Here is a 24,956-nt window from a genome sequence, read left to right on the forward strand (position 1 = left end):
ATATTTCGTACACAGCCCGGCCCCACAAATTTTCTTCGCGTTCCTCGGTCATTTGGATAACTGTCATCAACGAACACCGACGGATTGTTTACTCTTGCTTAAGAGACTATCGGCAGAGTGAGCAGGTGAATGACAGAATCCAAATTTTTTTTTTTTTTGTGTGGGGGTACTAATTCTGTTAATAGAATATAGAGTTTAGGCCAAATGACAAGCGCTGGGACCTATGAGGTCATTCAGCGCTGAAAGAGAAAATGACAGAAGGTGTGAAAGGTTTAACAGGAGCAAAACCTCGCCGTTGCACTATGAATAAATTGTTAGGGGAGAGTGGAAAGGAAGATGGAAGAAAGAGAGCATGAATGGATGAAAGAGTGATTCGGCTGATTCAAAATAATCCATCGTAAATAAATAAGATAACGATTAATTGTGCGTTGCTAACGTTACTAATTCTATAGAATCACTAACGTATTCAAATACCTATAAAAGAAAGTGTTCTATAGATCTACATATTCATTTAATACTATGTAGAAATTAGTAACAAAGGTGAGCTGATCAATGTACATATCTCAATTATTTCGTTAAATTAGTAGTCGTTTTTCTAGTCTAGATTTCTTGTTCAATACAATGATTTTCATCTATAAACCAATATTGGGCTACAATGCATTTGTCTGTAGCCGGTTTTGTGGCCTATTATAAAATTTGCTCTAGTTTTGATATGTAATTCATATACCTATATGCCTTTAAAATCACTAGAGCTATTTGGATTAATGCAGCGTCCAGTCAATATTATCATTCATATCAGGCGATGAAACTGTAAAGACCATATCCAAGAAATGGTTATCCTGATGGAAAATAGCTTCCCACATCTTCTGGATCACTATGCCTAAACACAGCAAATTTGAAGGACATACTGCCTGCTTGCAGAATACGGGAAATCGAATCGAAGAATTATCCTGGAGCCTATACTCTGTTTTTTCCATCTGTCCATCCGCCTGTGGTGTTTTCGCATGGTAACACTGCATCCCGGGCTTTAAATAGTTACGCTATGTGTACGTTTTAGGTAAATAAATGGGTATCTGAGTGTACATTTGCAACTGAAAAGTTAATATTCGAAATAGGATATTATTCAAAGCCCGGTACACAGTGTTACCATGCGCTAACACCACAGGCGGATGGACAGATGGGAAAAACAGAGTATAGTTAAGTAATGAACCTACTGTGGGTATAAAATATGTAAAGATCAGTAATTCAAATGATTCTATAACTGAATATCGTTTTTACTGAAAACTAGCCAAGGCATCCTGATTAGTTAGTTATCTCCAGTCATCTGTCCGTATTCATTTTCAAAGGTTCCAATCAGCCCAGAGTCAACACCAAAAGCCTCCACCAGTTACAGAACTCTGATTTTGTTATTACATAGTTATTCACAAGCATTTGTAACCAATCTAGGCTTAGATACTTTTTCAACAAGACCACATTTCTAATACCGCAATGTTCTACTTTCACTCTTTTAATATCTGATCTGCCATATCAAGGTGTTTATGGTCTCTCAGTGCCATTACTTCTTCTATCTTTGTATCATTCATTATCATCATTGTTTAAATTTTAAACTTTTCATCTTTCATTTTAACTCTACAGACATGCAGTCAGTTTTGCACGCGTTCATAATTGTCTTTTTCTGTCCATCCAACTCTTTGCAACTTCCATTATTACCTTTATTTTAGACATACTTTCAATACCAGGTAAAACTGTGCCCTTTAAAAATTTATTTTATTTTATGGTGGGTCGTGTCCATGATTATTCGATAGTGTACCGTACAATCTACACCGTATAAAGTTTACCAGCTCAAAAATTCCGGAACTCTTCTTTCCCATCAGCCGTATTGTCTGTCCAGTTACATTTAATACTCTTTCTTTTAAATCTGTGTTTAGCCTCGTTACTTAGGCTTCTGTCATTTAAGAGCTAATATTCCAGTATCAATTATCAGCTGATTCGTTCACGTTTATTCAAAGAACAAACTTTAACTTGCATTTGGTCTCCAATATCAGTTTGGTTTGAATTGAATTGAATATAGAGTTTAGGCCAAAGGCCAAGCGCTGAGACCTATGAGATCATTCAGCACTGAAACGGAAATTGGCGGTCAAATGGTTTTAAAGGTGTAACAGGAGGAAAACCTCGCAGTTGCAATATGAATAAATTGTTAGGAGAGTGGAGAGTAAGATGGAAGAAGGAGAATATGAGTGGAGATATAGTAAAAAAAAACGGAAATGATTGCAGCTGGGGACCGAATGGACGCTGCAAAGAATCTTAAGTGATGTCTACAGTGTACCAAATGAGGTGCATTGAGGGCACTTACCTCCTAAGGGGGTCAGTCTGTTTTAATTCTTGGTTCTTCTTAATATTTTATATCTGTATTGTTTCCCATAAAGTGTTGTCTTATTAATCATATATATACACTCATTTTGTGCTATATTACTGTAACCTCTAAGCTTTGCTTTTGTCCAAATTCTTGAAGAATGCAGCCCTGCATTTCATGATAACAACACAGAAACAGCAGTTGTTCTGCAAAAATCCCAATGTCATTTTCTGTTCTTGATTTCTTTCTTATCTGTGATGAGAATTTAATGTTATAAAGTTTCATATATATTTTATAAATTGTAAGATGACGTCCGAATCATCATCATACTAAGATGAGCCTAATGTCTGTCTGTCTGTCATTCAATCACGGCCAAACAGCTGGTCAGATGGGCATGAAACTTGGCAGGGTTATGGTGGGGACCCCTGAGATGGTTTGTAATGGGTTTTCATCCAACCTACCCCCGTCCATTGTAGGGGGTGGGGGTGAGAAGGGATTCCCTGAAACGGAGCTGTTTCTGTCTGTGAAACGAGGCTGGTTATTCCCGTAGACTTAGTTACTTGACGATTTTTCATACATAATTTCTGTACAACTTCCCCAGAGAAAGTCGCGAATATTTCAGCTCGGACACAAAAGAAGATGAAAATTATCATCAATATCCGCAAGATTTTTTTAATAACTTAAATCCATCGGGACTCCCAGTGCACAAAGTAACGTTGAAGAAGTACTGCCCGGTAATGTTGCTTTGGAATTTCGATCCTGCCAATGGACATTGCAACGGAACGAGGTACACCGTTATGGAGCTAAACTCCCACGTCATCAAAGTAGTGATAGCAACGGGCCCTCACATCGGCAAATGTCTGTTCATCTCCCGGATTCCTCTGATGCCTTCGGACAACCAGTTTCCGTTCCAGATACGGCGCAGGCAGTTTCCCATCAACCTGGCCTTCTCATTCACTGCAAACAAGTCACAGGGCCAGACTTTGGATCGTGTTGGTGTGTTTCTGCCGTCACCCATGTTCACGCATGGCCAACTGAATGTGGCGATGAGCAGAGCAACTGACTCTGCCAACTTGAAATTAAGTTGTGGACAAACTGATAATATTGTGTACAAAGAGGTTCTGTAGTAGGTATGTATAAAAATCGCCCTTATTTTAATATTGCTGAACAAATAGTACATATACATTTTTCACTTCTGCACCCGTATTTTATCACCCATCGTAGATGGGTAAGTTTGCTAGTATAAGGTAATTATTATCACGAGCCTCTTACTTTTTCCCGAGAATTTAACTTGATCTTGTATTTTATAAATACATTACATATCTTATCATTTTAAATCTCACTAGTTTATAGCATTTCTGTGCTGGAAAATTCCTCAAAAATACGATCACCTTTTGCCTGCCTCATAAGCTCAATCAGATTGTCTCGAATCGCTGGCATACTGTTTGTCTTCAACCCTGCGCCTTTAGAAGCGGTGGCAGCAAATTTATCAACAAACGGGTTCTTCACATTTTATTCAAGTTTGTCTCTGAATCTGGACAAACATTCTCATGGTTAATATACTCGCAGTCTGAAGTGCTATTGCTTCTTTCACCTCACTCATTTCATATTATCTTTACCTTTCACTCTAATAATTTTAGGCATTACATTTGAAAGGCAAATTGAGATTTCCTCATATTGTCCAGTGATTATGTTGCTGAGCAGAAATTCCTGACAAATTTTGCTTTTTAGGACGCTAGGTACAAGATGCATGGAGCCCCCAGCTTTGGATGTGTCGGTAAACATCAGGCAATAGCGTCTCGTATCGCGGATACTTCACGCGAACAGGCAAATGAAGAGGCTTCCATTACTCATGTTTTGTGCTCATAGGACGGGTGGAAAAAGTTCGCAAAAGAGGAATGGCCTGACTCGACGATTCTTTCCTCTGGTGTTGACTTATCAAATAACATTAGAGGGAGAGCTACGTGGCAGTTATGGCCCTTTCACCGGCGCTCGTTGAGTAAACTCATTGATTTAATAATCAACCTCCTCACACACAGTTTCATGCGACAATCGTCAAGCTCAGTAGCTGAAGTGATGTCTGATTGGTCCAACAAAATTCCTGCCAACCAATGAACTTCAAGATGAAGCGACCTCCATCGTGCGCGGTATGTACAGGATTAAAGTGCTCTTCTCACAGCTAGAACACACAGGTGACAACGTTCAAGATCTGCATCTCAGGACAAGATACAAAAGGTTAGAAAATTCAAGAGTTGTTTCTCAGGACAAGGTACAAGAGGTCAGAAAATTCTGAAGTTGTTTGACATTTATAATCTGTTTTGGGTCTATTTTACATGAAGTGAAATAATTGTGCATGTCTAAATGTACGAAATTCATTCTAATGCTACAGTTACAAACACGAGCTCTTACATGTCAGCACGTCCCAATAACCAGAACGTTCCCTACCAAACGGGTGGTCGGTTTAAACGCCCTTAGTGATTTTGCCAAAAAGTTCTCTCTTCATGTAAAATATGAACACAGATCATTAAAAAAAATACACATAGAGAGAGAAAGCAAGAGATTTTTCCTGATTTTCTAATTAACTAGATGTAAAGCACAGGGAAAAGTAACAATGCAGATACTGTTAACAGACAGGCAGACACGGGCGCGTGCACATAAACACACATTATATATAAATATATATATATATATATATATATATATATATATATATATATATATATATGTGTGTGTGTATATATATATATATATATATATATATATATATATATATATATATCATATATTATATATATATATATATATATATATATATATATATATATATATATAAGCCAAAAAATATCGTTTAATATCGAATTTACTATACCTTGGAGGTAGTTTACATATAACTGAGATGTGCTTATGCGCCGGCCAGAATTGTGCCAGACGGTCAGTCACAGTTTCGTTGTTTCTGCACCAGGCCACGGTTCGAATCCCGGCCGGCATAGAAACACTTAGAAATCATAATGCCCCCTGGGTGCAAGTTATTCCCACGGCATAGTGAATCCGATATCAAACGATGTTTGTGGGCTCTTATTTCAGACTATAAAAACAAATCGCACTTATGTAACAGACAAGATTTTTTACACACACTATATATATAAAATTATATACACAAAAATCCAGGAATATTGCAGTTAGATTCAACCGACCTTAATTTGGCGTGTGCTCTCGTTCCCTGACCGTCAGACCAGAATAACCTCGATGGGGCGTGTCTTCCTGAAAAAGGGTATCATGTGGTTAGAGGGATAAGATTACATATATGTTGCTAGGTAATAAGCCTTCCCACAGAAGTTTTTGACTAATAAATATTTATGGGAATGGCAGGACACAATAGAATTTTTTTTTTTTTTTACAAAATGATATAATTTATACTAGTCTTTTTCTTTACTAATATAATTTCATCATAATCGAGGATTTCAATGCACAACTTCTGTGAGGTTATGTTTTGAAATTAGTCACAAATATGCTTCTCAAGTCAAATATTTTTGTTATAATCTGATTTCATTTTGCCATCTGAAGGTTAAATCTACAAAGAAACCGATATAATGCTACTGCAAATAGTTGACCGCCACTCGGCATTAATTTCCCTGATTTACAATGGTGCTTGTATAAAAAAAGGAATTATATATATATATATATATATATATATATATATATATATATATATATATATATATATATATTACGTTTCCATATTCATTTGTTTTCTTCTCACTTTACTCTCTTTATTTTTGTTTTGTTTCTTTTTTGAGAACCCTAGCAAATCCCTATCTTGCATTTATTGAATGACATATGATGTTGTTAGTACACGAACTTCATCTGTTGTCAGTTAAAAAATTTTGAAAATCATTACTGCGACTTATTTTCCTGTGAACTTTTCTGCTAGATCTTTTCCTTTCATATATTGTCTGATTACACTTTAAACAATCATTACAGCAACTGTTTGTTCTATTTAAACTGAAATTTATTTTCCTATGACTTTTTTGGCCACATCTTTTCCCTTGTGACTTTACTCGTGTCACTCGACGGCAGTGTTCTTAACCTTTTTCGACCTCAGCAACCCTTTTGGTCAGGCCTAAGTAGTCCAGCACTCCCAACCATTGGTTTAACACTTAGTTACTACAAGGATAAAGTAAAGACAAGTGAGAAGTGCAGTACATCTTGATCGTATATTTGGTCCATTCTCCAAAACAAAAGCAGTAATTATGGCAACAGCATTGGCAAAAACAATAAGAAAATAAAGGAAAGATCATGGACAAACTCAATAAAAAATACTCATCAATGCGTTTATTAAATTTAAAAAATGCTTTAAAAATACATTTGTCCAAACGTATTCCTTCACTACAGAAACACTGATGTTTTACCGCCACATATGTCACCTTCCCCAGCACCCCCTGAAGTTGATTTCAGCCCCCGGGGGATGCTAGCACCCTTGGTTAAGAAACGCTGCTCTAAGATATATACTCTGAGTTAACATCACTGAGGAAACTTATTCACCCTTTCGGACACTCACATTTTCTCATTTAATTGCCATTAACATTAAGTTCATATACATTACGAGAAAAAGTAACTGATAACGTGATTCTGTCTTTTTGTGATCAAAATGATTGATAAGGTAATTCTATGTTTTTCTTTGGTCAGCAGGATGTTAGATTATTTCCCGTATGTTTTGCTGTCACACAGTATAGTACAGTATCTATAAATGAAGCATATAACTAAAATATGTTGGGATATTCAATGGCAAAGTTTCTCTTATATCGTCGAACTGGGTAAAGTAACCAGTGTTTATCGCGAGATGAGCATAACGTTTAATCAGCTGAGAAAACAACGCCTCTAGGCCTACCTGCTTCCTAACATTTTTAAGGGCATTTGTTTAACAAACTGCATTACGTTTAGCATGACTAGTTGATTAGGTATTCCTGAGGGCATTGCTTAAGAAAAGTCTTGAAAAACACGTTTCGCAAAATATGCTATGGGTCTTGTAAATAAACCGACAAGAGGTAAGTTTAGCAAGAACATTTGTTCTATGCTAAGGCTTTGAAACGATACATTGGGGGAACCTTTAAATAAAAAGAAATTACTGCCACGCCAGCAAAACAATCACACACACAAAAAAATGGTCAACATGTCAGAAATACAAAATTCACCAAGGAGAGGCATACACTGACAATATTATCATGTTTACCTGTGTTGGAACACTAAACTAGATGGAACATTATCTAGCGGCACTTCGAAAGATCTTAGTTAATTAACTTAGCGTTAGCGATCGAATTGTCACTACAAACGAACTCACTCCACCACATTCTGTCCTGGGCTAACTCCTCAAGACCTCACCAACACCCAGCTTCCCACCTGATTGTCCTCAACCACGTCTCCTTTGGCCTACCTCTACCTCGTACTATTCCTTGTCTTCTAGACACATAGCCTAACCTCTCCCAGCGTGAAAACCTAACATACTCATCGACCTGCTGCACCCCCGTTCCGCTCTGATTCTGTGATTTGATATCCTATTACTCCAATTAATTCGTAATATTCTTCTGAGCGACTTATTTTCGAATGCTAAGAATTTATTATCGGAATTTATTATTGTATTGTACAATGTCATTCCGAGTGGTACATATTTTTATACACATAAGCACTTTAAGTACCTCCAAGCGGAAAGTCATGTTAACAGATATGCATACCTCCGATAAAGATGACACGAGGACAGTACGGTTATAACAAGACCACCGGCGGTCTTGGTTATAAGCGGCACGAAAAGCAATTAAACTATTACCTCGCAAGTTTAAAACATTTGTTTACCCCGTCATGTTGAAAAACTGGGTGGAACATGCGAATATTGGGAGATTGTCCTTGTTTGTATGGTGTTTTTACGTTGCATGGAACCAGTGGTTATTCAGCAACGGGACCAACGGCTTTATGTGACTGCCGAACCACGTCGAGAGTGAACTTCTAACACCAGAAAATACTCAACCCTTACATTTCAATGCTGCCCTCAAAAGGCAAAACGCATAAATTCCAAAATCTGTTTTGAGAAAATCAATGATAGAGGTTTGATTCATCATAATTCTTTTGCTAATTTTATCTGCATATTGTAATTTGGTCAACATATGGGTTAACCTTAGTAGGAGTATTTTATTGCATTAAATTTCACAAAATGTTTTAACTAATACCCAAATTCGCTGTCCAAAGCAGACTAACTTTGTCCTAGTGTGGACATGATGCGTTCTGCTCTGAAAACCTTGGCTACTATGTTATTAGATAATTACGTGATATGTATTTTTCTCATGTTTTAGTGATGAAATTTAATATATGGCATTTAAAGGTAAGGCTCTTGGTTATTAAAACAAAAATATTGGACTCTGGTAAAGAATATTTATTATTTATTGAACAAAAATTCATATCTTTTTCAATGAGAGGCAAGAGAAAAAAAAATAGAATAACTTTGAAATAAAACTAATAAACTTCAGTTTTGCACAATACATTTTATAGAAAATTAATCCAAAATTAGATTTTACTTGAATGCTACAGTCTGACTTGGCATTCTAAGATTATTCCTGAAAAATTTCCTTTTCTAAAACTCAAAGAAATAACACTCAAAATGATTGCAGTATTAGTAATAAGAAAAAAATTATGACACCTTACTTTTCTGGAAATTAACCTGAAAATTATCCACTAATTTTGGATCTCAAGGAAAAACAGTCTAATTTTATTTCAGATCAACATATATGACTCTTCAGCAAATCTTCGCTCCTAGAGTTTTCGGGCATATTTATCCAGAATCCTCTTCTGGTTTTAGGCATTTTGCATACAAGCTTCTCCACAATGTTTTTCTTCTTCACTGAAGATAAACCCCTGGGACAATTATCCAGGGGAGTCTTAAGGAGTTCACTTGATAGTTCAACAGTTTTTTTTATGAAGTTGCAAAATTGATAATTATCCATGCTGAAAGTTGTCTTATAATGAAATCCTATTGCCCCTTTCTCAAACTTGACGTCTACAAGAGTTTCTAAGTATGGTATGTCTGTTTCTTCTTGTGACCTTGTTCTTCTCTGTTTATTGATTGCTGGTATCTTGAAAAAGAAATCCTTCTTGTTGATATCAAGGGTTTCTAGTCACTTGACAGAGTTTTGAATGACCATTTTCAGGTCTTCATAATCGTATATATCTCCTTGTCTCCTCAGGGACTTTTCAATATGGCCATGTATACCATCGGCAGCCATGAATGTGTGGCCTGCGGTTAAATATTTAAAATTTATGCTATTAACTTCATTATCAGAGTTGACAAGAATTACCATGGCATTATATAAGCTCCAATTTTTGTTCTGTGCTGCACAATTATCTGCCCAGAACACAAAGTCATTTCCATCTCTTTCCTTCTGGATAAGAGACAGATATGCATTAGTTATATGTTCTTTGTTTCTTCCTGCAGTTGATTCATCCCAGAGTACTGCATAATGTTTGTCTTTTGCTGTAGCCGTCTTCCCTTCCTTTGATTCTTTTCCCTTTATGCTGGCAAAAGTTTCATTGAAAACTAAAAGGCGAGGAGTGAATATACAACTCCTTAGGCCGTTAATCATTGGCAACAATAGAACTTTCTGTAGATCTACAGCATAAACTCTGCTCGTTGAGTTCCATTCTTTTTCTTTGTCTTCATTGTAGGTATTCCGAGCTTCTCGCACCTTAGTAATGTGACTTGCTTGTGAATTATATACACTGTCTGTAATTTCATCCTCTTGATATAAAAATCTCAAAAATTGCACTTTTGGAGTTGATGCGTTTTGCCTTTATAGGGCAGAATGGTTAGCGGGCACCGAGGTGGCAGGTTAAGACCATACCAATAACGCCACTTAGGCGCTGATTGAACATAAGAAGCTTATTAGTTTATTTGCTTCTTGTGGAAGTTTGTTTCCAGAGCAACCACCCATGTTGTACCACTACATAAAAGGATGAAACAATAAAAATAGTACATGGGGAATCAAATATAAGTCAAGGGTTTTTTGGTCAAGAATCTTTTCCTTATTGTTACGATACTTAAAGCATACTGTTTAATAAGGACTACCATAAGCATGTAGTTTTGATTTATGTGGAATAAAACTGTTCTCAAAAGGATAACAAAATTGCGGAATCATTATGTATAGGCCTAGCGATAGTTTGCTTAGCTAAAACGTTTACACGTTGTTACCAATCTTAAAAACTATTTTTTCTTTGGTATGATTACTCGGTATACTAGAAAGAATTTTTTTTTATATATTCGAAATTAAGTTTTATGTAGAATAAATTCTAAATGATAGCCTACTACAGTAACTTTCCAAATTAGTAGTTTAAGCTTTAAGGGCATAGGCCAAGGTGTAGCCTAGGCGACCATATAGTATTTGACACATGAAATATACAACTATACTCTGTTTTTTTTTCATCTGTCCATCCGCCTGTGGTGTTTTTGTATGGTAACACTGCGTCCCGGGCTTTAGATAGTTACGCTATGTGTAAATTTTAGGTAAATAAAAGGATATCTGGGTGTACATTTTTAACTGAAAAGTGTTTTAATAATTTACTGTATGCGAATTACACCGTTAATATTCGAAATAGGATATTATTATAATCGTTGACTGTCAGCTGAATGTAACTATCTACAGCCCGGGACGCAGTATTACCATACAAAAACACCACAGGCGGATGGACAGATGGAAAAAAACAGAGTATAGTTTTACACTGAACTGAATAACAGAATTTTCTACAGACTGTTTACGTCGTCCTGAAATACTCTCACCAAGTGAGACGTCTCGGGATTTCGTTGAGAAACTTGCGTTGGTTGAAATGCATTTCGTCATCCAACTCTACAGCTGCCTTTTCATATCTAAAACTGATACCACAGGCAGTGGCCTGCAGACCTACCTATTGCAAAGAATTCTTAATGACTGACAAAATACAGCAGGTGTCCTCAGGTATCACAGTCACATGTTGAAAAGACCAGTAGCCAATCGGGCTTTATTACTTAGCATTTTTACTAACGAACAGGATCTTCTTTACTTTGTATTTTGTGCCCTATAGAAGAATAATGATGCTCTGATTTCTAAACGGCAATCGCCAATGCGCTTATGCGTTGCAATTATAAAACAAGGTAACGGAAAAAACGTATCTGCGATTAACAAGGCATTCATATGACTACCAAAAAAATTAGCACAAAAGTTTGGGTAAATAAAATTCAGTACGCTTTCCTTACCTCTGAAATGTTATTCCATTTTCTCTTGAAAAATTCCTACGCCAATCTCTTCAAGTATAAGCTGCACAACATACCATTATGAAGATAATGAACGAAACAAAATTGCAAACACACGAAGCGACTATTCGGTTCCCGCCGCCCCGCGGTTTCTCGGTTAAAGTCGGTTTGAAAATGGCATCTTACCCACAAGGCTCTGCCACTGCAAGCAATGCTGTCCTGGTGGTGGCACAACCAACTACGCAGTACTCCATAATAACCAAAGGCTCGTGTATTGTCTTTGATAATAACATTTGCATTGTAAGATTATCTAGGACTAACAAGTAACAACTAATTTAGTAGTGTTTCATTTACTTAAGTATGTTATCTTGTCTTCACGATACAGGTCAGGTCATTCATTTTAAGGAAGTTTTACAAGAATCATGAAGAATAATCTGAGAATGTTTTTTCTACTGGCAATCCTCTTTTGGCGAGAGACATCACCCATTAGCATGCTATTCCGTCGACAGAGCATGGACTATTGCCCTGTACTTGATCCCTTGACCACTACGACAGCTAGAAGTCTGGTAAGATACTATTCATCATGCAAACTACATTAATTGACTTGGTCTCACACTGTGTCTTATCATATACCACATATTAACATTTACAATTAACTTTACAGTTGTTATGAACGTACAACTCAGGTGTTTAAATGTTTAAAATTTTATAAATAAAACGTCGATTTATTTTCAGAAACACTGTGCTATAATGTGTCTAACATTAGGCAACTGTGGAGGCGTTTGCTTCCACAGCGATAACCGGTGTCGTACCTACAAAAAGCTCAACAGTTCGTTGGGCATGGTGGATGACACTGGTTTCAAGGTGATTTGGGATGGTAAGAATCAATTATGTAATATGATAATCTTTTAACCAACTTAACGAAATCATTAAAAAAAAACTCCATTAAAGGTTTAAACTATTTTCAATTCCAATGAGCTCAAACAATAACTGTCACTTGCTGGAGGATCATAATGCAGTCTTGGCTTATATTACTTTTCGAATGTTAACAGAGTATGTTTAAGGTCACTTCCCACTCCTCTGGTAGCAGGTTCAAATTTTGCATCTGCTGACATTACTATGACTAAAACTCGACACGGTTATATATATCTAAGTTGGCACAAAATATTCCGTATTCCCAATCATTGTTACATATATTAGTCTTCTTTAAAACAGTTGTCATAAGCACTTTACCTTTCTCTCTAAAGCGAGTGTGTTCATTTTTCGGGTCCTCTTGAACAGATTCTGTGGCTAGGTCCCCTGATTTCCGCAAGGTGTATGAATTCCAGTCTGCAAAACAGGAGTTTAAAGACGCAAAACAAACTTGCCAAGATGCTGGAGCTATATTAGCAGTGCCAAAGGTAGGGATGGAAACTTGAAAAAATTTATGTAGCAACTTGTATGTGTTCTAATACTGAAATGTCAGTGCAAGTTTTTATATTTTGATATTGATATGTACTACATATTCCATGTATGCTAGCAGTTTACATACATACTCTCCATTAGTGATCTGTATCCAACCAAATTCTAACTATTTTTACTTCCGTTAAGCCTTCATGTTTGCTCGACTTATCAATTTTCATTCAGAGGTTTTTATCCAAGAGTTCACTTCAACACCAGCGACACTCTCTTACCTCTATATTTGCTCTTTTCAAAACTAAACCCACTCAATTTTCTGACTGCACTCCCTAGCACATAGGTTTTTTTTTTACCAAAAGAGGACCACACTCTGTACATCAGTTAGGTATATTAAGCTAATATTCTACCTTGAAAATAGTGATTCTGTCAATGTTATACTTAATCCTAGCAATATTGACAACTCCTTACCTGGTTTTCAGTGAAATGTGGTTTTACTGATTTGCCGTGTAAATAGAACAACCCTGTCTGGAATTCCTGAAAATATTAATTCCCCAAGTTTACTTTAATTTCATACTATCTTCTCTAGCCTTATGCTTTTGAAGTTCCAACTGCGCAACTCCTTCAGAGACTGTTGTATACTTGATAGGTGTGACTTACTCCTTGTATACTTTATGGGCATGATATACTTCAAGACTATGAATGATACCAAGAGGGCTTCTTCACATATTGGTCTCAAACGTATATAGTTTGTCCCCTTTTGAATTATCTTTACCTCTTTTCTGCAAATTCTTTGGCAGGATTGAACACACTATACATTGGGTTTTGTGATTTTTGTCCACTTTGTGTGTTGGAAAATAACCGAAATCTAAGTACTCCCAGATTCTGAATGTTATAGAATATATTTCCTTGAAGTGATGTTGCTTCACTTCTATAATAATACCTGACCTTTGCAAACACTGCTCTGAAATCTGGTGTATCTAATATAAAATTATTTTCACTGAAATAAATTTCAGTTGTGGTGGGTGTACGTATTAAATCTATTGTAATTTTACCTGCAAAAACTGCTTCTATATCCTAGGAAGTTAAATCTGTCCACTGATGATATCTTCATCTTTTAGGTGAAAGTTGCTTGCTAGCTATCATAGAACAGACGTAGGCACATGTATTAGTCTGGCACTTTTGCAACAGGACCGTACACAAAGTATCTCCTCAGGAACAAATGTAGCAAAGCTTTCATGTTTTGTCAAGTTTTTATGGCGGTTAACAGAAATCAGTTTGATTTAACTTCAAATAATTATCAACGTCATTGTTACTATCATCATCATCCTCACATTCCACTAGGTGACTAGGACAAAGCCAACAAAACCGTAATCAGATTGTGATTAAAAAAATCAAACAGTCTAGTTTCTCCAGAGTTGAATTGAATTGGCACTGAAATATAAAATTTAATCCAAAGGCCAACCGCTGAGACCTATGAGGCCATTCTGCGCTGAAAGGGAAATTAAGAGCAAAAGGTTTAACAGGAAGAAGGTCTCGCAGGTACACGGTGAAACAAATGTCAGGACGTAGGAGAGGGTGGAAAGTAAGGTGGAAGAAAGCTATGAAAGGGGGTATGGTAACAAGCATCAGAGGAGTTGCAGCTGGGGCCGACGGGACGCTGCAAAAAACCTTAAAAGTAATGCCTACAGTGCATAGGTAAACGACCGGACGGCGACATGTTCACTCGAAAAAGGCCACTTTTTTCACTCGATATTTAATGGGGGAAACAACAATACAATTACAACTTTTAGCTTACCATTCAAAAGATTGAAGTTTCGTCAACAAAATGAGATATATGAAACCGCTATATGAACTAAAATGGGCATGTGAAGTCTTCGTAAAATATTTGAACAATATTTGCGTATATATGTAACGTTTATTGATATTACTCAAGATTGTAGTTGTAATCAGCGCAATATGAAAAGTCTTATTCCCGAGGTCATGTTTTGAACTGAAATACATTTTTACCTTGTAATCGGTGGTTTTATCCTTACTGCCATCATAACTGAAACTCCACAATGCTTATTTGTAATTATACTCCAAATTCCACTTGAAAATCGTGAGAATTTGGTCACAGCGAAGCCGTTGCGGGAACAATTTTTCAGCTTTATTGTAGCCAAGGTATATAGAATAAGTCTCTCCCTTATTCTATATACGTACCTTGATTGTAGCTACACCTGACTGCCAACATCGGCGAGTAGACGACCGATTAGTGAATTATGACAAAAATTTGGAATTTTTTGCTAGGACTTTCCGTTAAGTCTATATATTTTTTTTTCTAGCTGTCTTAGTAATGCAATAATGATAAAATTTCTCTAATATTCATGTATATATATTACAAACAGATACGCTAAATTAATTTATTTCCACGGCTTTGCATAAGTCTTATCCCCAGTTTGGAGGGTAATCACATACAAACTGGCAACAGGTATTGCTGGGTTTTGAGTAAAAATGTTTTCAGTCTTATTACTTCTGCTATTTGTGCCTTCCGAGAAAACACTTACTTCAAGAGGAAAGTAGAGGTCTCGAGGTGTTGCTTCGACGGACGCTAGCTCTTGACTGATATTTATTCTGAGTCATTGAAAGGGTTAAAATACTTTTATGGGAAGGTGGCCTCTATGTCGCCGTTCGGTCGTTTACTTTATCCCCTGGCAGGAAGAGGAAATGGTAAACAGTCTGGGTTGTAATGCCCTAGTTGAGTACTATGACTGTTCAGTGCCTATACTGTTTTATATCGCAAAATACGAATACTGTGGCCATAAAACAATTATTATCATACTTTCAGCGTCGCATATCATCACAAACCGTGTAATCTGTCGTTATGTAGGATATGATACAGCTTTCAAATGTAAGCAAACCTTCCCTCTCAGTATCATTCCAGGCTTCCTTTTCGAGAAATAGGGGGAACAACCGACTGGACTAGCTGATCCAGATTCCACCGCGTGTGGATCCACCCTCCGAAAAAGTACTTTAACACGTCCTGACACCGGAGATGGGCACCAGTCACGGGTTGTTGTGGTGAGAGCAAGAGCTCGAGACATCTACTCTCCTTTTGAAGTAAGTATTTTCTCCAAAGTTAGAAATTAAGGTCATATTTTAAGATTAAACAGAGGTTAATGAAAGTCTGGCTCTACGCCGTGCACACATACCTCCATGACGCTTTCGAAATATTTACTTACAACTCTGAATATTTAGAAGATTGACGCCATCTCGATGTTTGCGGAGTCGCTTGTGTCAATAAAATTCCCATTCCATGTGCTAAATCCGCACACCACTTTCAATTAAGAACCGATTTTGTCAACAGCAGATGACGTAACACATTGCATTCATTCTTTAGGTCCAGCAATCTTCAATTTGCCTTTGTAATTATATATATAAGTTAGTAAAATTTGGTTAATTTGTGAAATCTTAGGATGAAGACTGACTTAAATTAATGTAAACTTAGTCATGTGTAACGAGTTTTTATTTATTTATTTTTTTTTTTTTTGAGAAAACAACTGCAAATATGTATTAGGCAGTTTCATTAGTTGAAGTGATTCAACTGATTATACCCGAATAAGTTTCGATATCTGTATGCTAGAAAGTGGTGTATTATAATCGTGGATTTTCTTTATATTAATTTAGCTTATTGATAAAAAAAAGGACCAATTATGATGTGCTCTTTTCCAATTTTTTTAAACTCATATCCCTGAATAGGGCATTCGTTTGGCTTAGGATTGGCACATGTATACCATAAATCATGCCTAATATGCTGTCCATTCTCTTGGGGAAATATCTCATTTCAAAATATCCGGATCATAAAAGATGGCATATAGACCTACATGTTTCATATCGTTTTTGTCAGTTTACAATGTTTATGGCATTGATTTTAAGCCTAGACCTATGTTATGTATTAGGTTGTTTATTATCATTATTACTTCAGCCAACGTTTTGATTTAACATACAGCATATTACCTAAAGTTACAAATGTGGCTTAAAAAAGAAAAGAAACAATAAACTACTTATGAATATCGAAGGATTTATGGAGCTTGTCAACTTACTCTGTGGGGAACACAAAGAAATGAATGAAAAACCAACCGTTTTTAGTAAAGAAATACTTTTTAGTGCATTTTTAACTTGGGGCGAGCACCTTTTTTAATTTGCAATTCTGATCATTCTCTAAGAATGATAGAAATCCAAGTAAGTCATTATATTCTCAGAACCATAGCTTAAAAAAAAGAGAAAAGAAAAAAACCTGGTTAAAGTCTAATAACATTTGGAAAAGATAAAACGTAGTTGCAAAGTTCAATAATGTTTGAAATTAATGCAAATTAGTAATGTGATTAAGGCTCTTGTTCAGATTTTAGCTCCTTCCATCAATATGGAAATTAAGAAAAGCTAAATTGATGATCAACCTGGATTCACGTATATACACCATGATGTCTTTTCTTTAGGCTGAAGTACCAGAACATTGCTGGGAGTCACCCTGAAGTTAAATGACATTTAGTATATTTGTAACTACAAGAACCTTTTCTGGAACAAATGAAAATTCTAGATCTTTGAATGTAGTTTATTAGCTGATAATAAGAAACTGTTAACAGCACGAAAAATCCTGATGTTGATGTCGTTTTTCAAGTCTTTGTAATCCTGAGTTACTTCTTATCATTTATTGTTCATGGGATAGTAAAATTATTCTAAATAACTTTGCCATATGATTTAAGAAAGATCTGGATTGTGTTCCCAATTACCTTCTAAGCAGATACCTGTGACCGTTCCTCTAAAACTTGCCATAACACACATTTACTTTCTAGATCGTGTTTACAGTGCTTCCAATTCCTTGATCTCTCCTGCGACATGGTTCATGGTTCCACAAACACACTTGCCGGCACTCTACACTGTTCGCGCGAGGTGTAAAATTTTTTTTAACTTGAGGCAGTTTTACTGTATACCCTTTCTCTTTGATACTGTTTATTACATGTAAACAGGGACCCGCTTACAAACCTTTCTATATGGCTAAAAGCTTTATCTTGCCATCACAAAACAATTTATGTCATGACAAACTTTACTTATCATAAAAAATATCAAACCTACCAAACCCTGTTATAAATATGAAAAGTTTTAAGTCGTGTATACTTCTAGGACGTTTCAGTCCGTATTTCATAAAATCGTCAGTAGATGGCGTCGGTTGATAAACTATTATCTACGTGGAGTACATGCAGATGCCCAAATCAGCTCAAATAAAGAGGGCACAATTGAAACAACAACAAAATGCGCCGAATCTGGTTTTCTGTGTAGTGTATAATGCTCTATGAGCCGTAGCCCGTGGAGATTTCAGCCACGGCACAGTGGTGGCCTGTCCTTAGCGTTACCAGACTCACGGTTATGGCTAACTAACCTTAAATAAAAACAAACACTGCTGAGGATAGAGGGCTATAATTTGGTATGTTTGACGATTGGACGGTGGATGATCAACATACCAATTTGCAGCCCTCTAGTCTCGGCCTTTTTTAGGATCTGAGGGCGGATCATAAAAACGTGCGGACTGACAGATGAAGTCGTCACAATAGTTTTCTCATACAGAAAACTAAAACTCAATTTCCATCTTGCTGTTGATCTGTGTCCGTCATATTAGTTGATAAGCTGTTCTATTGTTTATCCTCAGAATATTGAAGAGAACGAATTCATCTTCCGCGTAACTGCAGAGAGCAGCGAAGACAAAATCTGGATTGGCCTTGATGATATTGCACAAGAACTCACCTTTGTAAATACAACATCAAGTGAGTCTTCACTTTGACCGTTTCTTCTATTAATCAACCTTATAGAACATTCTGTCATTTCTGTGACTTCTTTGAAATAATGAACCTGGCCATAATCTGAGGTGAAGGCGCAATGATACAATCATATTATTATCATTATTGGGCACAATTTTCAGTGTCGAAAATGATGATAATGATTGCAGGTCCACAATAATATCGCATGTGAAGTATAAAGTCTTTAATAATAAGAGCTTTCGAACCTTGTACTAGGTTCATCTTCAGTCAAGTGAACTTTATGAATTTAAAAATCCGTCGAAGTAAACTTCTGAACAGGACAATTATTCCACTATGACGAACGCAAATGAAGGAAGCGCTCAACAGCCCAACTAGGTAAATCCGTTGTTGTTGTTCGAATTCCTGTTGGCTATTCTGCTGGAACGTCTTGTGGGCTGTGATGATGCTGCACGGTGTTCCCCTGGCGGCGTGGCTGCAGCAATGCTGGACGTCACGTCCCCCGTGCTGTAATCTGTCTGAGGGAGGAGAGCAGAAGAGGGGGCAGCATCAGGTGGAGGAAAAAGCTTGTCTTAAAATTAAAATTTTTAACAAAGTTTTTAAGAATGTAAAAATTGATTAATGGGTCTTCCCCAACGAACGACTTGTTACCGTAAAAAGCTTCTCCTAAGTTTATGGCGGCGCCTTCCACTAGTCTTCTTGTTTGGACATTGTTATTTTTAAAAATTATGTTAGATCCATCGCAGTTCGGTCTTTGGTTGTTTTTTAAAAGCATGGGAGACTATTGCATTGTTCTGTGCAGGAAGTGCATATGCTCGTTTGTGTTCCCCTAATCGGGTCGGCAGTCCTCTTCCACTTTCCCCAAAATATTTTTCCTTACAGTCATGACAGGGGATTTCGAAAACTCCCGGAATGATAGTATTTTTATCGTTATTATTTCTAATTAGTTTATGCCTAATCGTGTTTGGGTATTTAAAAACTATTTTAGTATATTTCTGGCTACTGTTAACATAGTTACATAATTTGTCACGGTTGGGATTAAATGGGAGGGGTAAGAATCTGTTGGGTTTTTCCTTGGGGTTGTTAACAGAACGATAAAATGCTTTCTTAGTTCGTGAAATGGCTTTGTCAATAAAATGATCGGGGTGTCTTAGTCCTCTGAAGGTGGATCGTATGTGCTGAATTTCTTCATCGACAAACTCCGGGTCGCATATTTTAAACGCACGTAGGGCAAAGTAATCTACATTGCTTTTAATGTTATTGGCATGGAAAGAATAAAAATTTATGTAACTTTCTGAGTTGGTTGTTTTGCGATACACAGAGAATTTAAATTTATAATTATTGTGATCTCTAATGACTAGTACGTCCAAAAAAGGTAGCTTATAATCTACTTCTCTCTCTATTGTGAATTTTATGGAGGGGAGAATACTGTTGGCTATTTCTAATAATCTGTTAAAGTTCTGCTCGTTTATTCGGATGACAACGAATATGTCGTCTACATACCTAACCCAGAGCAATGGTTTTATTGTATTATCACACCTGTTTAAGATTTCCCTTTCAACAAACTCCATACACAGATTTGCAAGTACGGGGACAAGGGGAAACCCATAGCTACACCTTCCTTTTGAGGACTACCGACCCGATTAGGGGAACACAAACGAGCATATGCACTTCATGCACAGAACAATGCAATAGTCTCCCATGCTTTTAAAAACAACCATAGACCGAACTGCGATGGATCTAACATAATTTTTAAAAATAACAATGTCCAAACAAGAAGACTAGTGGAAGGCGCCGCCATAAACTTAGAAGCTTTTTACGGTAACAAGTCGTTCATTGGGGAAGACCCATTAGTCAATTTTTGCATTCTTAAAAACTTTGTTAAAAATTTTAATTTTAAGACAAGCTCTGTTTTTCCTCCGCCTGATGCTGCCCCCTCTTCTGCTCTCCTCCCTCAGACAGATTACAGCAATTGGGACGTGACGTCCAGCATTGTTGCAGCCGCGCCGCCAGGGGAACACCGTGCAGCATCATCACAGCCCACAAGACGTTCCAGCAGAATAGCCAACAGGAATTCGAACAACGACAACGGATTTACCTAGTTGGGCTGTTGAGCGCTTCCTTCATTTGCGTTCGTCATAGTGGAATAATTGTCCTGTTCAGAAGTTTACTTCGACGGATTTTTTAATTCATAAAGTTCACTTGACTGAAGATGAACCTAGTACAAGGTTCGAAAGCTCTTATTATTAAAGACTTTATACTTCACATGCGATATTATTGTGGACCTGCAATCATTATTATTATTATTATTATTATTATTATTATTATTATTATTATTATTATTATTATTATTATTATTATTATTATTAAGTCACTTTACCTAAGATGAATGTTGGACTTTGAAATAAGGACTTGGTTGTTATCTGAGATTAAGGCGCAATAATACAACCCTTTGTTTATTATTATTATTAATTATTATTATTATTAACTATGCCATTCTACCTTAGATAAACATTGTACTTGAGTTGTCCCATCTACAAAGTTTATACATCAGTTCTTCGTACACCTGAAAAGAAAGATAAAAAAACTCATCATCTCCCCTCATAGCACGTTATGTGCCAGTCACCTTTATCTTGCATGACACTCGGCACTTTATACGTGACAATTTCATTTTAAAACTCCAGCTATCAGGTCAATCTTATCCCCTTATAAATCTCCCTCTCTTCTTTCCTCCTTTGACTTCCGATTTTTAAAATCTCCTCCAACCTCTCCTCCTCCTCCTCCTCCTCCTCCTTTTCCTCCTCCTCCTACATTCTCTTCACGGGACGAAACCACTTCAAAACACTCGCTTCTCTTCATTTATGTTAACCCACTTCCCTACCCTCCCATCCCCCGATGGGTGGTTAGTGCGTGAGGTTCTTTGCAGCGACCCTTCGGCCGCTAGCTGAAACCTCTTTCATTCCTTTGACTGTATCTCCGTTGATATTCTCTATCTTCCATCTTACTTTCCTTAACAATCTCCCAACAATTTTTTTTTTTCGTAGTGTAACTGCGAGGTTTTTCTCCTGTTACGCCTTTCACACCTCCTTTACTCTCAAATTTCCTTTCAGCGTTGAATGACCTCATTGGTCCCAGCGCATGGCCTCTGGCTTAAATCTTATCTTCCTGTCCTGTCCTACACTCCCTTCATATCTCTATATCTCTCGCCTTTCCAGCCATAATTTGTCCAAGTCCTCTAGGTATAGAATTCATTTTAACATATTCCATTTTTATCTTGAATTCTTATCTAACAACGAAACATCTCCACTCAGCATCATTGATAAGAATAAATGAGTGGCCTCGTTTCTCTCAATAATCTGTTCCTGAAATGCAATCTATCCCGTGGCAGAATCAATCACAGGTTACGCATACTTCGAATCTGGCGAACCGACTAATGACCATAACAAGAACTGTGTCGTCCTCCAGCGGGATAAAAATAGTCGGTGGAAGGCAACTAAATGTGACGAGAAGTACCCTTTCGCCTGCGAAAAGCTTCTTCCTTAAACTGCAATTGGAATATAAAGGCCAAAGCTGGGACCTATAAGGTAATTCAATGCTTAAATGGAAATTGAGAGTCAAGGAGGCTTTCAAGCTGTAAAGGCGGAAAGCATCCCATTTGCACTATGAAACGATTGTTAGGAGAAAGTCGGAAGTAAGGTGGAAGAAAGATAATATGAACGGAGGAACTATAAAGGGAATGAAAGGGGCTGTAGCTAGGGGCCGAAAGGACGCTGCAAAGAACCTTAAGTAATGAATACAGTGCACCCTGTGAGGTACACCGATTCCTTCCTTAGAGGATTACAACAGCCAGACTCACAACCGCTTCAGTAATGACTTTCAAATACTCAGGCCGTTCAGAAATGATGGTCCGAAACACCAGGCCTCCTACGACTGTAGTTCATTTAGAAAAGAAATTTCAATAATTCATTTCAAGGCCTCACACAGTATTCATAATTTCAAAGCCTCGTGCACTACAAAATTTTAACTTTAAAGCCTAAATAGTAAAAAAATATAATTTCGAAGCCTCACACAGGAGAAAATAATATAAAATTTCATTTTAAAGCCTCATACATGCAGAAGATTGTAATTTTAAAACCTCTAACAGTAAAAATTGTAATATCAAAGCGTCACACAGTAGAAAGTTGTCATTTGAAAGTCTCGCGCAGTAAAAAATTGTCATTTCAAAGCCTCATACAGTATAAAATTGCGATTGCAAAACGACACAGAGTAGAGACTCAAATTAATAGCTCTGAGGTAGCTCTTCCGAAAACGCTATTGTAAATTTTCGCCCGCATTCAATTATTAAAGTCTTATTCCACGTATCAAGTCGCAAAGAAGCCGAATGGAAAGTGCCCAAAAGTACTGACAAAGTTAACCATAAGCATTTTACACTGATGTACATGAAATTTCGTTTATCCTTGCATCCTTTATAGTTAGTAAATACAGAAAACTTTATGATGTATCGAACTTTTACCGCTAAGGGACTCACAATCTTAATTCAATCAATCCTAGGGTGCCGTGTCTTACCTAAGCGGTCCCTTCCCCTCCAGAATTCTCGTCAATTAATCTTCAAGCTACCTCGGAGCTCTTAGTGTAGGGGTTCTTAACCTTTTGATGACTCCAGACCCCCAGTGAATTACCCAATATGGTTCTATACCCCCTTTGCTCAAGTCCATTTAAGTGCTATTTGTTAGGTATGAATAGTTAGGAAGAGCACATACAAGAAGATCAAAAGTATTTATAGTTTTATATAGTTATCTATTTATCCCCAACATGTGGTATGGCTACCCCTTGCTCTAGCGTAATTCTACCAACATTTTGTTTAGAAACAAAGCAAACTTTTTTCTGCATTAAGGTGTGATATAAAACATATGAGGAGTGAAGCCACAGAGCATCGTTTAGATTCAGTAAAGGCATAATAATTCAGACAAAGAAACGATAAGCATACCCAAGACAATACAGCCATGCAAATTATCTACACGAAGAAGAAATTTGAATTTTTAATATCTGAAGAGACACCGAAGACCATCTCTTGTAGAGAAAAAATAATCTGATTTTTTGGTTTGTTTTAGTACACAAAGGTAAGCTACTACAATTGTTGCATATTCTCTTCTTACTATCGGAGTTTTGTGTCTGTTAAGCCTTGTCACACTTTTTACTCTCAATTTCCCTTTGAGCGCTGAAAAACCTGACAGGTCCCAGAGCTTGGCCTTTGGCCTAAATTTTGTATTCCATTCCATTAATCAATGAACACTTGTAATGGCATGTTCTTCTGTACTGCACGTGTACGTGATTGGGACTCGTGATCTCAGTGGTACTGTTTAAATAGCATACTATTTCCGAGAGAAATTATATAAAATAAAATTATCACGAGGTTTTTGTATCGTCTGTTTTTATTTATTTTTTTTTTTTACTAGAATTCCTTTCTGTTATCGATCAGCTTAGGTTATGAATCAGACAAAGAGCTTTTCAGTTCCGCTTACAATCAACTTCTGTGGGACAGCACTCTCATGCAGCAAGAAGGATATTTTGTTTGGAAACCTGAAGCAGATTGAATCATGTACTAGGAAAGTAGTTGGTACTATTGTCGCATTTATAGTATTTAGCTATGAACTGTTTCACTTGTACTAGGTAATAAAACTTATTGAAACCATATTTGTTTCCTTTACTGTTTCAAATGAACAAGATAAGATCCTCATTTAAAGAGAACTTATAATCACATGAGTCAATAAAATGGAAAAGTAAATCCACAGTAATATGTCATTATTAGATCTCATAGTATTGAGTATTCTTGCTCTGCACAGACGATAAGAACCTAATCGTTTTACTCGGCAACTGACTGTTGCAGCAAATATACAACATACAGCTTTTTGCTTTTTCTCTTCCTATCTAACATCTCGCATTAGTACTTTCTTCACAGACGCCGGACTTATAGTTTGCCGTGGTTTGTTTGCGTGATTCTGCAGAATGTTATGACAGGATTTTTATGAAAATTTCACCAATAATTGACCTCATAACTATCAAGAACTGGTCACTACATTTTGAAATCGGAAGAGATATGTAAACCTCTACCTTCAGGGGCTGGATGAAAGTAAAGTACTAATCTAGTTTTGAA

The 24,956-nt window shown here is 36.7% G+C and overlaps 1 protein-coding gene across 1 annotated transcript; it reads left to right on the plus strand.

Moving 5' to 3' along the window:
- The first annotated feature begins 4,532 nt into the window (after nucleotides 1-4,532).
- LOC135216916 (collectin-10-like) lies at nucleotides 4,533-24,486 on the plus strand. The gene is made up of 6 exons (XM_064252461.1): nucleotides 4,533-4,588; nucleotides 12,004-12,184; nucleotides 12,354-12,495; nucleotides 12,900-13,018; nucleotides 18,697-18,811; nucleotides 22,191-24,486. Exons 2-6 carry the CDS (start codon nucleotides 12,041-12,043, stop codon nucleotides 22,343-22,345), a joined length of 675 nt encoding a protein of 224 aa, XP_064108531.1. The 5' UTR covers nucleotides 4,533-4,588; nucleotides 12,004-12,040; the 3' UTR covers nucleotides 22,346-24,486.
- Nucleotides 24,487-24,956: the final 470 nt, after the last annotated feature.

The sequence above is a fragment of the Macrobrachium nipponense genome, chromosome 6 (assembly GCF_015104395.2).
Source record: "Macrobrachium nipponense isolate FS-2020 chromosome 6, ASM1510439v2, whole genome shotgun sequence".
In the NCBI taxonomy this organism is placed as follows: domain Eukaryota; kingdom Metazoa; phylum Arthropoda; class Malacostraca; order Decapoda; family Palaemonidae; genus Macrobrachium; species Macrobrachium nipponense.